Source organism: Condylura cristata, unplaced genomic scaffold (genome assembly GCF_000260355.1).
Source record: "Condylura cristata isolate star-nosed mole 26May11 unplaced genomic scaffold, ConCri1.0 scaffold00001, whole genome shotgun sequence".
Classification (NCBI taxonomy): domain Eukaryota; kingdom Metazoa; phylum Chordata; class Mammalia; order Eulipotyphla; family Talpidae; genus Condylura; species Condylura cristata.
In genome coordinates, this window is record NW_004567102.1 from 5,829,062 (window position 1) to 5,844,178 (window position 15,117).

At 37.4% G+C, this 15,117-nt stretch overlaps 1 protein-coding gene across 1 annotated transcript in view; it reads right to left on the bottom strand.

Annotated features, from left to right (window-relative positions):
* The window catches only part of BTBD9 (BTB (POZ) domain containing 9), a 391,756-nt gene that overhangs the window by 316,197 nt on the left and 60,442 nt on the right, over positions 1 to 15,117 (bottom strand). The window contains exon 6 of the mRNA XM_004673441.2: positions 13,021 to 13,140. Within this exon, the coding sequence (XP_004673498.1) occupies positions 13,021 to 13,140 (120 nt within the window). The remainder of the gene's footprint in view (positions 1 to 13,020; positions 13,141 to 15,117) is intronic.

A 15,117-nucleotide genomic window follows, 5' to 3' on the forward strand; every position in this document is an offset into this window, starting at 1 on the left:
TCGATCTGCCTGTTCTGCTCCCCACTCTGTCTCTGGTGAAGTCTCTCACTGCCCCTGAGTCTCTGGCCTGTACCCCAGTTCTGTATGTACAAATAAATAAATCTTAGGGAAAAAAAATTATATCAAGCATAAGAAAAGACAAATAAGATATAAATTGAACTATTTTTGTTATCCTAACTTCATTTTCCTAAGGCAATTAAAGTTTGATGTATATCCTCATATCATTCCGTATTCAGAAAAATCCAGATTATTCATATAAAAATATGGTAGTTTGCTGACAAAAGAAGCATCAAAATTAACATATATATATCTATATCTGTTTTTCTCTAACAATTTTTATGACTGTTATGATATTTTGGATGGCATTTACCAATATGTTTCACATTTTAAGATGATCATATTCCTTGACTCAGTTTATGTAAAAAGGTACTACAGTAAGTGTGCAAAAAACTACACTGTAAAACCTGAAATAGCTTAAAAGTCTCTCAACAGGATCTCAACAGTACATTTAGAAAACTATGCTATTGCTCAAAAGGATAAAATAGATATCTAAGTACTGATATAGATGACAGTCTAAATGAATATAATATACATGTGCAGGATTTCAAAATAGTACATAGGTACATTACGATACCATTTTTATAAATAGTGTACCTGTATGGTTATACACAAAAGAAAGGATAGGTGAATATATATCAAATATTTAAATGTCTGCATTCAAATCATATTTAAAATATATTAAAGGAATTATTATAGCTTTAAAAATCTCTTGAAGAAGTCTAGTTTTATAAATCTATACTTTTTAGTATACTAAAAGCAGGTTTGTATATTTATTTATCACCTTTATTCTAGGCAAACACCCTGAGTTGGAATATTCTGTTCTAAGTCATATTTTTGCCTTAGAGAAATCAATGGTAAAAAGGAAGTTTACAGAGAAAAATATATTTTTGTGCATGACAGCTTACCGGTGTGATGTAGCCATGAATCATACTGAAAATATGTCCCTTGAAATCAAAGAAAACAATATCTTTATACAAAGAATATGCCCCAAAGTTCCCCAATAAAGAAAAATGTTTAATCAAAATATTTGTTGACAGCTGGTTAGTGCTGATTCTAAAGTAGAAAAGAAAATCAGTGTCATTGTAGTCTTTTGTTTTGTGTACAAGAGCTGAATATGCAAATTAGCCCAAAATGGAGACTCATTATCTGTTTTACACTTCAAGTGTGATTTTAAGCACTATAGGTATATATATACACACATATCCAGAATACACATATATCTCAACAAACCATGCATGTCATCTGTTCAGAACTGGGAAATGCATGCATGCTTCTACAACACTAAATGAAGGCAGATGGTAGGCACTGATCAACAGAAATAAAATAAAATCCTTCTAAATCCTACTTCCTCTAACACACTCACTTTTTTTTTCTTTAGAAAAATATCAAGCAGTTCTTCATTACTATTGATTTGCAACTTCAAAATTACAATAGGCAATGCAAAAGAGAATTTCAAATAGGGGAAAATATGTCTTGGAACAGATTCTCTTTCATAGTCTTAGGCGGGCGATAACACTAACTTTGAAACTCATAGCATACTGTAGTTTTATCAGTATCTAATGTGTAAATTAGCTCTTTCTGTAACTGGAGGTTTAGCTTTCAAAATATATAATTACTGATCATTTTAGTCTGCATCACATTTCTTTTGCAGGGTGAAATGAACTAAAACAGCTGTTACATCTTAATAGCTTCATAATGTGCATAGAATTTCTATGACTATTAGAAATTAAACCTACAGCTCCCTATCAGGCTGAACATATCCATGTGTATATATGACCCACATTATTTGGAAGAACAATTATTAACTTATGAAATTATAATTTGAAACATAATGAAGGAAGGCTGATAAAGAAAATATTATAGCTCTCAAATGAGGTCAAAGCCGTCAGTCCACACTGAGTAGTCCCCCCCACCTTTCCTCGCATCAATAAAGTACTCTGGGCTGAAGGAAGTCCAAGTGTTCATGCTACCACCATTCATTGCAGGGATCAAGCCCTCTATTTTCATATTGGGAGATGAATTTTTAGAAGGTGAACCGCATCTGGCACTCTGCCTGGAATTTCTGGCAGCTGACAAGCAATCCGCTTTCACTTTTGGTCCACTGTCCTCTTAGCTAAACCTCACCCACATAAGGGAACCTGATCTAAGGAATTTGTACTGTTTATAATGACCACTAAGAAAGCTCTAATGATTTTATTAACCATGGGACTTATCCATAAAGTCTTTGTAGATCATATTTTCTGTGAAAGAAATATAAAATCCTCTTATTTTTTAGCATCTCCTAATGCTGGAAAAAGAATAGCAGTGTTAGAATAATTTTTCCGGAAAAAATTATTAGTATCCAGGCACCTGCATTCAGCAAGGGGTTAGGGAACTAAAGAGATTCACCAAAAAATGAAAAGCAACTAATTCCAAAGGAATATGCAGGAAGGTCCAGGAACCACAAAATAAAGAGATATACAAGATGCATTTTGTAACAAAAGGGTTAAATTGGGTGATTCAAGTTGTAAATGCTACGAAAGGTCAGAGCAATCACTGCTAGCCAGTATGGGGTGAAATCTGAATGTACATCTGAAATCTGAAAGCTTCCACTGAGAGAATTATTAACTGCCTAACCAGTATCTTCTTTAGATTACCATTTCCAAAGCAAACAGGAATGGAAAATATTTATGCAATTTAAAAATCTGTGTCTGGCCCTCCCTGGTGGCACAACGGGTTTAGGACGCAGCACTGCAAGCTAGCCTCAACAGCTTCAGTGTAAGTTTGATCCCCAGAGGTGATCCACGTGGTGTGGTAGAACTCTTCTGACCCACCCACTGCTCCCCTCAGCAGTATACTTGGTCGATCTGCCTGTTCTGCTCCCCACTCTGTCTCTGGTGAAGCCTCTCACAGGCCATGCACCTCTGGCCTGTACCTCAGTTCTGTATGCACAAATAAATAAATCTTTTAAAAAATAATAAAATAAAATAAAAATCTGTGTCCAACTTTTCTTGTTCTTTTGACCCCAATATCTAGCAGCCTTTCCCTCTTCTCTGTCTCTCAAAAAGCAAACCAGTGAAGCTTTAATCCACAGATCCGTTTTCTTATTGCCTCAGACAGCAATACTGAATATCCTAGAAACTCCTCCCCATCGTTTCCATTAATTTCTAGGCTCTAGTTCCTTGTGCCATAACTTTCTTTGTCTTTGCTTTCTATATTGGAAATCCCTGGCTTATCATAAGGAGCTTAGATTCCCAGATGACAATACATTCTCTTCCTTCTTAGTTTTCTACTTGACAGACCCACAGTCCTATGCCCAATAGTTCAATACCTGGCTTGCTTACTTCTAGAAATAAGTGCTGGGAGAGCTACAGTACCAAAACATTCCAAAAAGAGACCCTGAGTGGTCAGATGAATATGCTAATATTAATTTCTTTACATATAGTATGCACCCAACAAAGAAGTACCAATGAAAATGTATTATTTTCTTAAGCAAAAGTTACACTGACCCAAATGCTGGCTCCAAAACAGGGCCTTTTCTCACTTCTTGGGTAATTTTGCTATTCAATGAATATTATTTGTAAAAATTAACCTAATTACAGTTCTTTAAAGGGAATCTCCTAATCATGTTGAAAGCTTAAAATAAAAAACATGTAACTTTAACTAAAACCAAAACCCAAACATCTGGAAAACTTACACAAGATCACATAAAAGGAGAAGGACTGATCTTCACATACAGACTCTGAGCTGAGGGATGTAAGTAGGAAGTCTGAGTAGGTAGAAAGTAAATAGATGATTCTGACTGGTGAGACAAAACAATGCATTTTAAATAAAAACCAATGAAGCTAGAGAAGCAGAAAGGTCCAATGAAGAACAGCTTAGGGCAAGTTAGAGTTGGCAAAGTCCAGCACAGATAATGCCTTTGGCAAGTGTCCTCCATACACAGAACATTCCTTGCTGTTCATATCCTCTCTTCAATAGATACCCCCATAAAATGCTCTTGCCTACTCTATATGTATCTTTATTATTGTACCTCCCATATTTCACTATTATACCATGGAATTCTTGAGATCAGCAACTGTGTCTTATTCATCCTCTTGCTTGACACCTAAGCTAGGTGCCTACATTTAGCCAGCAGCTAATAAATGCTTGTGGAATGAGTCAATCCCTTCAGTAATATAGTAGTGTTGAGGCACAGGAAAGAAAAAGGAAAAGAATGTTTGATTCTTCATGAACTGAAAAAGTGCTTATCTGAACTTAATCCTGGGCCTAAAAGCTAGGCAAGCAACATTAGCACCATTAGCACCATTAAATATAGTTCTTGCCCGTCCAGACAACAGCTCTTTTGTGATAATAACAGGTCATTATTTAAAGGGAATCTTCTAATATTATTACCATCTTATGTAATCAATTTACTAAAGATACTAATTTTTATGCTAAAGTTATAAAATAAAATGCAAAGGAAAAGGACAACGCTCTCCTATTTTAGGATGTTCCAGTTCCTCCATCACATACAAAAGAAGCTCAACATGTTATTATCCTTAAACAAAATAAAACAAAAAAGTCTGGATTCAACTGAATAAAACACAACAGCAATGTCTCAAAGATTTTACTGAATAGAAAACACACTGGAATTTTTTTCTGCCTAATAAAAGGATTTTGGGTGAAAATAATAGAAAATTCCTCAACTAAAAAAGCAATTCAAGATGTAAAGAGGTCTTGTGAAGAGAAATTTCATAATATATAGAACTGGTTCTAAGCACAGCTGAAGCAAAACAAATCAGCAGTTAGAAACATCAGGTTCATTCTGTAATAATAAAGTCTAAAATGATCTTATGGGGAGCTAAGAGGGACAGGAAAATTCAAAGCTCTATTGACAAAGTGACAAAAAACACCTAGATAAAAGATTGCTACACACCCTTTGGGGCATTTTAAAAGAGAAACGTCCCCAACTGTTCTCCATCATCATCTTTGCCACTGGGTGGCCATGACCAGCACAAGCAGTGTGTATCCACAGGGGCGCTGTCCGCATTCCTGGGGGTGGCTTCTGTCAAACAGGCAATGAGAGCTTCCTCAGGGTTCCTAATATTCTCCTGCTCTAAAGCTACTTCTTTACCCTCAGATCCTAGAGATATGTAAGACTGTAATATTAGCTATGCACTCAGACAGAACTGCCCATTTGTCTTTTTTCATTTATATCATTTAAGTAGTTAGTGGTATTCTCATAGTTACCATGAGAATGACAAGTTAATATTGTGTCTTGCCCATAGCAGATGATCCAAAAAATGTTTCTTCATCTCTGTTCATCTTTTTGTTCTCAGAACCCTGAGATCCAATACCTCAATCTCTTTTCCTCATTTCTCCATTTCTTCTGCTCCTTGATTCCTTACAATTATTTAATTCACCCATCTCCTTTGCATTACTATTCTATTTACTTCAGGATTCCAAAGAGGATATTTAAAAAAAAAATCTTATTTGTATGAAACTGAATAACTGTATTAAGAAGCCCAAATATCTGCTATACTTTGCAGATGACGAGTCAAGAGCTGGCTAGCACCCGAATGTACATTTATGGACTTCGGGCATAATTAATGCTCCACATGAGTAGAAAGACTTAAATAGTCAAACAGTTTCACATGCTATTTCACAAATCACAGACTTCAGAACAATTTATATTTAAATATGGTTTTATATATATATATATATATATATATAAAAGCAATTTCAACTTTCTTTGGCCCCAAGTAAAATTGTTATGATTTAGTGACACCATGTGGCTACATTTTGCTTTGCGCTCTTAGAAGAAACTGCTCCTCTGAATGTAGGGTTGCACTATGGTCATTCAATTATGATATCAAAGTTGTAGGCGAGGTACAATTCATACTAAGTATAAACTAAAAGGATTACTTTTTAAAAGTGAAACTATTCCTTTTTTTCTGTACATCTGAATAAAGCATTTCTTGGGTTCTGAAGATGCCAATCATACAAAGGAAGTAAAGGCTCAGCATAATTCTAGTTATAATTCTAAAGCACCCTGGTGAATCACTGAATAATGTAGAAGTGCCTGCCTTTAAAAGAAAATAAATATACTGGTGCTGAATTTCAGGGGTAGGGAGAGAACAAAAATGAAAAGGAAGAAGACACACATACTTTTGTACAATGTTAATGTGTAGGGGAAAGACTATTTCCATAAATAGTAACGCTAATTTTCTCATCTGTTTTCTATTTTAAGATGTATAGTACTATGAGATACCGTAAACTAATGCAGAGGGGTCAAAAGAAAATTATGCTGCATATAATGGTGGCGGAGATGGAGGGGGCCCTGGAATGTATGGCAGCAATAAAAGAAATTAAAATGCCCTGTACCAAAACCAATACAGTTTCAGTATTTACTTAATGAGGCCTTGGACAGTAGACAAGTTGCTCCTGAGAAAGACTCATTCACACCAAAGAAAGCCGAAAGATCTTAAGCAATGACCAGAGAATAACTCTTCCTTTATTTCCATTCTTCTATTCCCCTGCCTGGCCTTCTCTGACCCCAGTCACAGTCACAACACTTACAGTTACCTCATGGATTCTTACTGTTTGTTGTATCTGTTTCTCCCAAATTTCAGGAAAGCAGAAACCCTGGTCGCTGTTAGTGTTCTGGTCTCAGTACCAAGCATAATGCATAGCACAGATTAGGAACTTATTTGTGGAATGAATGACTGAAGAATGAATAAACAGATGAGAAAATGAAGAAAAATCTATTTTCTTAGCTGGTGAAGCATACCTAAATTTCTTGTAAATGAAAGTAGAACCATTCCAGTGAGATGTTTATCATCATTTATGGCCTCTAATGCGACCACTGAGACCAGAAGACAGGCTGGCAGATGCTCTATACACCCTTTCTTTTTTCCATGACACATTTGGCACATTATAATTTCTCATTCTAAAAAAAGAAGAAAAGGAGGAAAGGGAAACTACAAAAATTAAAACACCTTAAGCACCAGTCAAAGAAATCCATGGAACAGAATAGAGTATACAATTTAGCACATGATAAATATGGCTACGGACATTAGGGAGAGAAATTAATGTCCTTATTAGTTAACCGACTATCCTACCTGAAAATATGTACAAAAAATTTCTGCCTCAATCAAGATTTAGATATAGATATAAAAATAGCAATAAAAAAATAAATACAAAATGTTAATGCTAGAATGAGGAACATCTTCCTAAACATACTGTATCACCAAAAATCATAAAAAAACATTGACTAACAACTCTATTTTTTTTAAGTTAATTTTTTTAAAGATTATTTATTTATTCATACAGAACTGGGGTACAGACCAGAGATGCGGAGGGTGAGAGAATTCACCAGGGACAGAGCGGGGAGCAGGACAGGCAGATAGATGAAGTACACTGCTGAGGGGAGCAGCGGGCAGGCCAGGAGAGGTCTGCCGTGTCATGTGGTCACCTCCAGGGCAGGCGAGGATCGAACTCATGTGGAAGTGGCTTAAGCCTCTCAGTGCAGTGCTTTAACCCGCTGCGCCACCAGGGAGGGCCACAACTCTACTTTTTTTTTAAGTAAAAATTTACACTGCGAAAAGTACCAATAAAACACTTGGTGGCCCTCCCTCGTGGCGCAGCGGGTTAAAGCACAGCACTGAGAATCTAAAGCCGCTCTGCATGAGTTCGATTCCCGCCTGCCCCGGAGGTGACCACATGGTGTGGCAGACCTCTCCTGACCCACCCGCTGCTCCCCTCAGCAGTGTACTTCGTCAATCTGCCTGTTCTGTTCCCCATTCTGTCTCTGGTGAAGCCTCTCACCGCCCCTGAGCCTCTGGCCTGTACCCCAGTTCTGTATGCACAAATAAATAAGTAAAAAAAAGAAAACACTTGGTAATTCCATATTATACAATTTATGACAAGCAAAAGGTTATGTCTCACATATATACGTGTAGGAGTAAAATTATGACAGATACATTTTCACATTATGTATCAATGTGTCTGTAACAGTACACCAGTATAAGGTTCACCTATAATTGCCCCAGAAGGAAAATATGTAGAATACCAAAAACAAAGTTTATTATAAATGAAGAGCAAACAATGGCCAGTATTAAAAGCTACTCCACCTCACTGATGACAAAAAAAATCAGACATTACTCACAAATCGTAAATCACATATTTGTAAATGGCTGGCAATGCTTATATTGAAGCATTCAACTTAAGGTTCATGCTAATCCTAGATAGTGGATAAAACTTTTCCAGAGTTTCATCAATATTTAAATATAGGCTATATCACAATTTCAATGAAAATGCCATTAAAAAGACATTTACGGCCCTCCCTGGTGGCGCAGCGGGTTAAAGCACAGTTCTACAAAGCTAAAAGCCATTTCCACATAAGTTCGATTCCCGCCTGCCCCGGAGGTAACCACATGGTGCAGCAAACCACTCCTGACCCGCCCGCTGCTCCCCTCAGCAGTGTACTTCTGCCTGTTCTGCTCCCCACTGTCTCTGGTGAAGCCTCTCGCCGCCCCTGCACCTCTGGCCTGTACCCCAGTTCTGTATGCATAAATAAATAAATCTTTAAAAAAATAATAAAAAATAGACATTTACATTTTGATAACCAAAAACAAAAGGAAAGAAAAATAGAAGCCCAGTTTTGAGTTACTGAGTTCACCCCTCTGTAGCATACTTCAAAAGCTGTACCCTTTCAGGCCTTGTCTTCATTGAACTGCCTGACTCTTGTCTAATCTCTCTGAGCAGTCTGCAGTAAACATGTCTGTATGGCTTTTCTTCCTCCTCCAGTGGATTTATCTTTTAGGATGTTGCTTTCAGCTCTGTTCCACCTCTCCCTCAACTCCTATGTTTTACACTAAGATCTTTTTTCATTCCAGCTACCAGCCACACACATGCATGCAGGCTTTGGAATCTACCCCTCTGCCATTCACGCCTATGTTTTCAGACTTCACTCATCTCAGCAATATGACACAGCTGCCAAGCTTCCAGTGCCTGTTGAGTAAGAGCCAGAACATTTTAAAACATCTCCAAGCCACTCAATATAAGCCACTCCTTATCAGATTTTCTTATTCAGTCCCAGGGTCTACCACATAAAAAAGCTATAAGGGGCCCTCCCTGGTGGCACAATGGTTAAGGACACAATACTGCAAGCTTAGCTGCAGCCACTTCAGTGCAAGTCGATCCCAGGCCCCGGAGGGGATCCACACGCTGTGGCAGACTTGACCCTCTCCTGACATGCCCGCTGCTCCCCTCAGCAGTATACTTCGTTGATCTGCCTACTCTGTTCTGTCTCTGGTGAATCCTCTCACCTCCCCTGCACCTCTGGCCTATATCCCAGTTCTGTATGTATAAATAAATAAATCTTTTAAAATAAATAAATAAAATATTTTCACCTTCTAAAAAAAGCTCTTTCACATCAGATTGTGTGACAACTTGCTTTTAAAAAGCTATAGAGACTACAGAGGAGATACTAGATAGCCAAGAAGACAATTTCAATGTAGGAGAATTTATGGGTAAAGTAGGAATTGCCTTTTGCTGAGAAAGAGAAGGTTGATAAGCTAGAATATAGTTCTGAAACCCTGTACCAAAATTAACCCCTTTTTTCCATCTCCAGCTGGGAGTTGTAGGGGGGTGAGGGCAGTTATTAGTCTAGGGCAATCCCAACTTAACCCACTAGGCATTCCTAAAAAGGACCCAGAAAGACAAAGCATACCATTTCTCTTAGTTTACCATGATAGTTATAAAGATCCCTCTAGCTGTGAAATCTGACACTACACTATTCTGCCACTAGATAAGACCCACTCCCTGATTAGCAAGATGAAATTCTGACTGAATTACATTCCACAGGACATATAAATGGCAAATGTTACAATGTCTATATTTTACCATAACAAAAAGTACTTTACCAGAACCAAAAAATATGCAAACTTCTGGAAATGCACAAATGGGCAGGCTACTCAGAGAAAGACAGGCATATCGGCATGTCTGGGCTTGGGGATGGCCAGCCAGGTAATAGGGAGAGTCATCAAAAAGATGAGGCTCCATGATGACTCTCTGAGAGAGAGCACTATGGCAATGAGTCAGGTGGCAGGGACAGTGTGGCTTCTCTCAAGGTTAAAGCATCAGTTAACCAGCTCAGAAATTAGGGACAGTAAATATGTAAAGCCGATTTTTAGTAATAAAAACAAATTAGGAATAATAGTAAAAATAAATAAATAAAAACAACTACACTGAGCCATGATTTGGGCCCAGCACTGTGTTTAGCACTTGTATATATGCCATGTTATCTAAGACTGCACAGCAATCCTTTGAAGGGGATTGTTTTTCCTGCCTTTTATTGGGATGTAAACTGGGTGCAAAAAAGCACATCTTCACCAAGATCATAACACAAGTATTGGATTAAACCAGAGTCTGAGATGATTTGTAACTCAGTGGCCTATGGTTTTGTACTACACGATGCTGATTTACATGGAGATCAGCCTCTACTCAAAGAGTGGGTAATCTCACAGCCTCCAATTCATTGGAATAGATTTGATATAATCTTTCATCAATACCTAGCACACTCAGGATTAACCTCAAAATTCAGTTTCCTGATGAAAAAACAAAGTAACCTTTGCAAACAATATAGAATTATTTACTACTCCAGAGAGTTTTCCAGCACTGATATACAATTTAACAATTACATGGATAAAAAGTACCTACATATTAATGTTGAATCAATCTTTCTTCATCATCCAATCAAGGCCTTGACATCAGAAAACCGGTGCTAAAATTTATAGAGTATCTACCGCATATAAGGTCACAGCCTGAGTACCATGCAGGAATACTAAAATATTTGAATAATTCCCCCTTGCTTTCAAAAGCTTGTAATTTTAGTATCAGAGGCAAGACAAACACACAAAGGACACATAAGAACAAAGGTGACATACAAATGTGCAAATTAACATAATACACTGGACACTTAAGTGCTAAGGAAATAAGGCAATTTATGTGCCCAGATCAGTTCCTGGAAGACGTGTATATATAACAATGTTAAGGAGATCAACAAAAGATGGTGAGGATAAGAAACACCAACTTTAAGATAGCTGTAGGAAATCAATAAGGACTTACTCAGTTCATTTAAAATAACAAAAGGCAGAATTTATAAAGTAATTAATATGTTAAAATGGTTAAATATTAAAATGTTTATTTATTGAATTGGGTATCAACACTCTTTTCTCATCTTGCTCTATCTCTAATAGCAACCTTGTTCAATTTCTCTTGGCCAAAGTCAGGAGCTGGCTATACCAGACAAAAACTACATCATGAATGTAGCGAGGCTCTAACACATAAACAAACGCTATACAACAAAGGCAAGGCCACATGGGAGGCAAAATAAGGAAAAGGAGGTATAAATAATGCCCACTAACAAATAAAGAAAGCATATTTTCTAAAAGTCAGAGATCATGACCAAGGTCACACATCTCCCTCCCTATAACAGAAGTTTTGAGTGAGTAAAGTACCAGAGACTCTGTCAAGGATGGAATTATATTCACCATGATTTGTTCTGGGAGTCATGTTCCTATTGTTTCAAATTAAATACAAACACACAGTCCTCTGGTCCACATCAGACGCTTTGGCTGTTATGCTGCTTATTTTTTAATCCGACACAGCTGTAATAACCTGAGTCGATGCAGACTCAATCTCTTCCTCCACTTTGGGGCCCCTCTGTCACTCTCAAAGTATCCCTAGGCAGCTCTGAGATACAAAATCCTCACTCAATTTCTTGTCCCTCTCATTTTAATCCATTCAAAACTCCTGTGATAAAAGAGCAACCGCCAGACCTGAGACACTTTAGTTTCTCTTTGGGGAAATGAAATTGATTTTCTTCATTTTCACACAAGAGGATCCCTGGGTAACAATATTGTGTCTGGTCATACCCATAATAAAAAAATGTAGGCAACATTTTTTACTGTACCCAGAGATTGGAAGGTTTTGTGGAGTTCCTGTGTTGGGGATAAGAATTCAGCCTGATGCTATTAAATCATGAGTTTAGTAAGCATCGGGGTGATTCTGGCTACAAGACGAAGTTCAGTGGGGCACTCCCATCTACTCAAACCACGAACAGAGGTAGGGAATAAGTGGGCAAGGGGCCGGCTCCACATTCTCACAGATACCTCTTACCATATCCCTTCCCTTCTCCTCTTTCTACACTTTACTGAGCAGACCAATCACTTTGTGCTTTTGAAAAAGAATACCTGAGGGCAATTTCCAAGGGGAAAATTACAACAGAAAAATACAAAAGAGATTCAGGGACCCTGAACCACCTTTTCCAGCCCCCAAATTCACTTTTATTCTGTAAGATGGCTTACAACTAAAGGAAGAATATATTAGGATGGTAGCTTTTCAGTACTTTTTAAAAACAACCTTACATGGGACTGCAATACAGAACAGTAACAGCAAAGAACTGGTTGAAGGGAGGTGTGAGGCTGGAGCCCCACAGCTCAGTCTCCCTTGCCCCAATGCCAGCCCACTCAGACCTTTCTCTGTCAAACCCCACTAACATTCACTGAGTCAGAAAAAGAATACTAATGCTGAGAACATGCACACTGGCATCCAAAAATCTCCTACCAGGGAAGCCTCTGGAAATATCTCTCATTGTTCCATGGAAAGAACATCCCTAGCAGTAACACGGCTTTCCACGTACAACATGGAAATTAAAAAGTATTTCTACTTCTCAGTGTTCTCTGTCTCTTCTTTTATAGGGTTACTACAGAAAAATTGTATAAGACACTCTGGAGAAACAATTTCACAATCACTCTAGATATTAAGATGCTTGCTTTTCTATACAGCAAAGCATTTTCAGTTGCATTTATTTGGTAGTTAGTACCCAGTAAAACCCTCTTTCCATGCCATAAAAAAGATAAATGGATCCTGTTTCTCAAAGACCACATCTCCTCAACTAAGAATCAAAATCATTCATTAGCCATAAGAACTAACCTGCAGACGCGGGCTGGAAAATATAATTTTTGCCAAGAACGACACAGGTATTGCGAATGATCAATCACTCTGATCCAATCAAGTTCATCCATTGACACCTCAATGAAGTATGAGTAAGACCTATGAATCAGTAGGAAAAAGGCAGAAAAAAGCTTCATATTAAAAGAAAAATACAAAGTTACACTCAACATAACATTAAAATGTACAAAAAACATGCAATTCACTAATTTTATTTTCTGTATAATAATTGAATTCCAATAATGAGAGCTGTTAACATTCACCACAATGAACTGTCTTATCTCTCAGCATATCTATCTACACAGTTCCTTAAGGACAGGGACCTTGCCATATTTATCATCATATACTCAGGTCCAGCACAGTGCTTAATATATTCCCAATATTTGTTCCTTCCTTGCTCATACCCTACTAGCATAAATTTATAATACCGTGACTGAAAAAGGCCAAAATAGAGAAGGAGGAGGTATGCCTGTCCCTTGACCTTCAGAGGCCTCGGTGCTCAGGCCACTGTCTCAGGAGGAAAGCCAACTTGGAACAGTTTCCTACAGCATCTAGCTTATCTCCTGCTCCTGCTGATTCTCCTATCAACCTACATGTACAATTCAACCTGCAGAAAAATAAATGACATAGGTGAAGAGATAATACATGTTTCTTTTGTGTTTAACTTAAAATTTGCCAGCTAATAATCTGGCACTAATGGAACCAGCCCATTATCCTCCCCTGGTCAGCTACTCTGGACCATTACATGCTGGACCCCACTGAACAAATCCATATTCTCCTGTCATAGCCAAATTTAAATTTGAGATTCAGTTATTACTTGTACTGTAATATCAACAAGAACAATCTTGGAAGATTTAGGTGACCATAAATGTCAGCCTGCAACCAACAGTTGTGACCAGGAAAGGTCAGCTTATTTTGTGTCATCGCCTCATTTTCGGCTGTCCCCTCACTCCCATTCATTTTATTGCTCAGTTTCAAACTGGTTATAACCTTTTATTGAACCTCTCTGGGTTATCAGTAATGTAAGATATAATTCTACAACACATGTCAAAATCTTTTTGGCTTAACATTCAGAATTTTTCACCTTTACTTAGCATGATAACAACTTCTGTGAGAAAATAGCTGTTATGGGATAAACTTAAGTCCCCCATGAATATGACATATATTGGCCTATAAATATTTAACATCATGGAAACAAAGATAGCTACTTTCAGTTTCAAGCATACTAACCTTCCCTTTTCTAATTTTTATACTAATTTCATTATTGAATGGATAGATAAGCCATTTAGAAAAGGTCTATCACATAAAAGAAATGAAAAGTGCTAGCCCTCCCTGGTGGCGCAATAGGTTAGGACACAGCACTGTGAGCTGGCCACAGCCGCTTCAATCACAATTCGATCCCCGGCCCAGGAGGTGACCACATGGTGTTGTACCCACTAGCCCACCCACTGCTCCCCTCAGCAGTGTACTTTTTCGATCTTTCTGTTCTGTTCCCTACTCTGTCTCTGGTGAAGCTTCTCACTGCCCCTGCACCTCTGGCTTATACCACAGTTCTGTATGAATAAATAAATAAATCTTTAAAAAAAAAAAGTAATGAAAGTGCTATGGAAGTATTATTATTAATTAGCTTATAGTAATCTGATTACAATAAATTAATAATAATTTATATTATTAGTAATCAGAAACTCTTGGACTCTTGGTTAATGGCCTAACTCAGAGAGTTATGTGAATTAGCACCATTTTGCAAACTAATCAAAGTACATGTAACAAGATACAAATTAATAAAAATTAATACATATTAACATTAATTTAATATAAATGTTATGCTTAATAAAAATTATTAATTAAAAAAACAGAGACAACTGGAGGAGCATACACACACGTGCACGAAAAAGGTTGACTTCCATTTTATAAAAATTCCCTCAAATTGGCTCAAATGCTTAAAAAGCCAGCATAGTGGTTAGTGGTACTAACAAGAAAAATGCACTACCCTACACAATTTATAGGATATCATCTTAATTCTTATTAAGTCCTAAAGCCTTAAATCCCAGAGGCATGAGCAGGGTTTAAGAGTCTTGG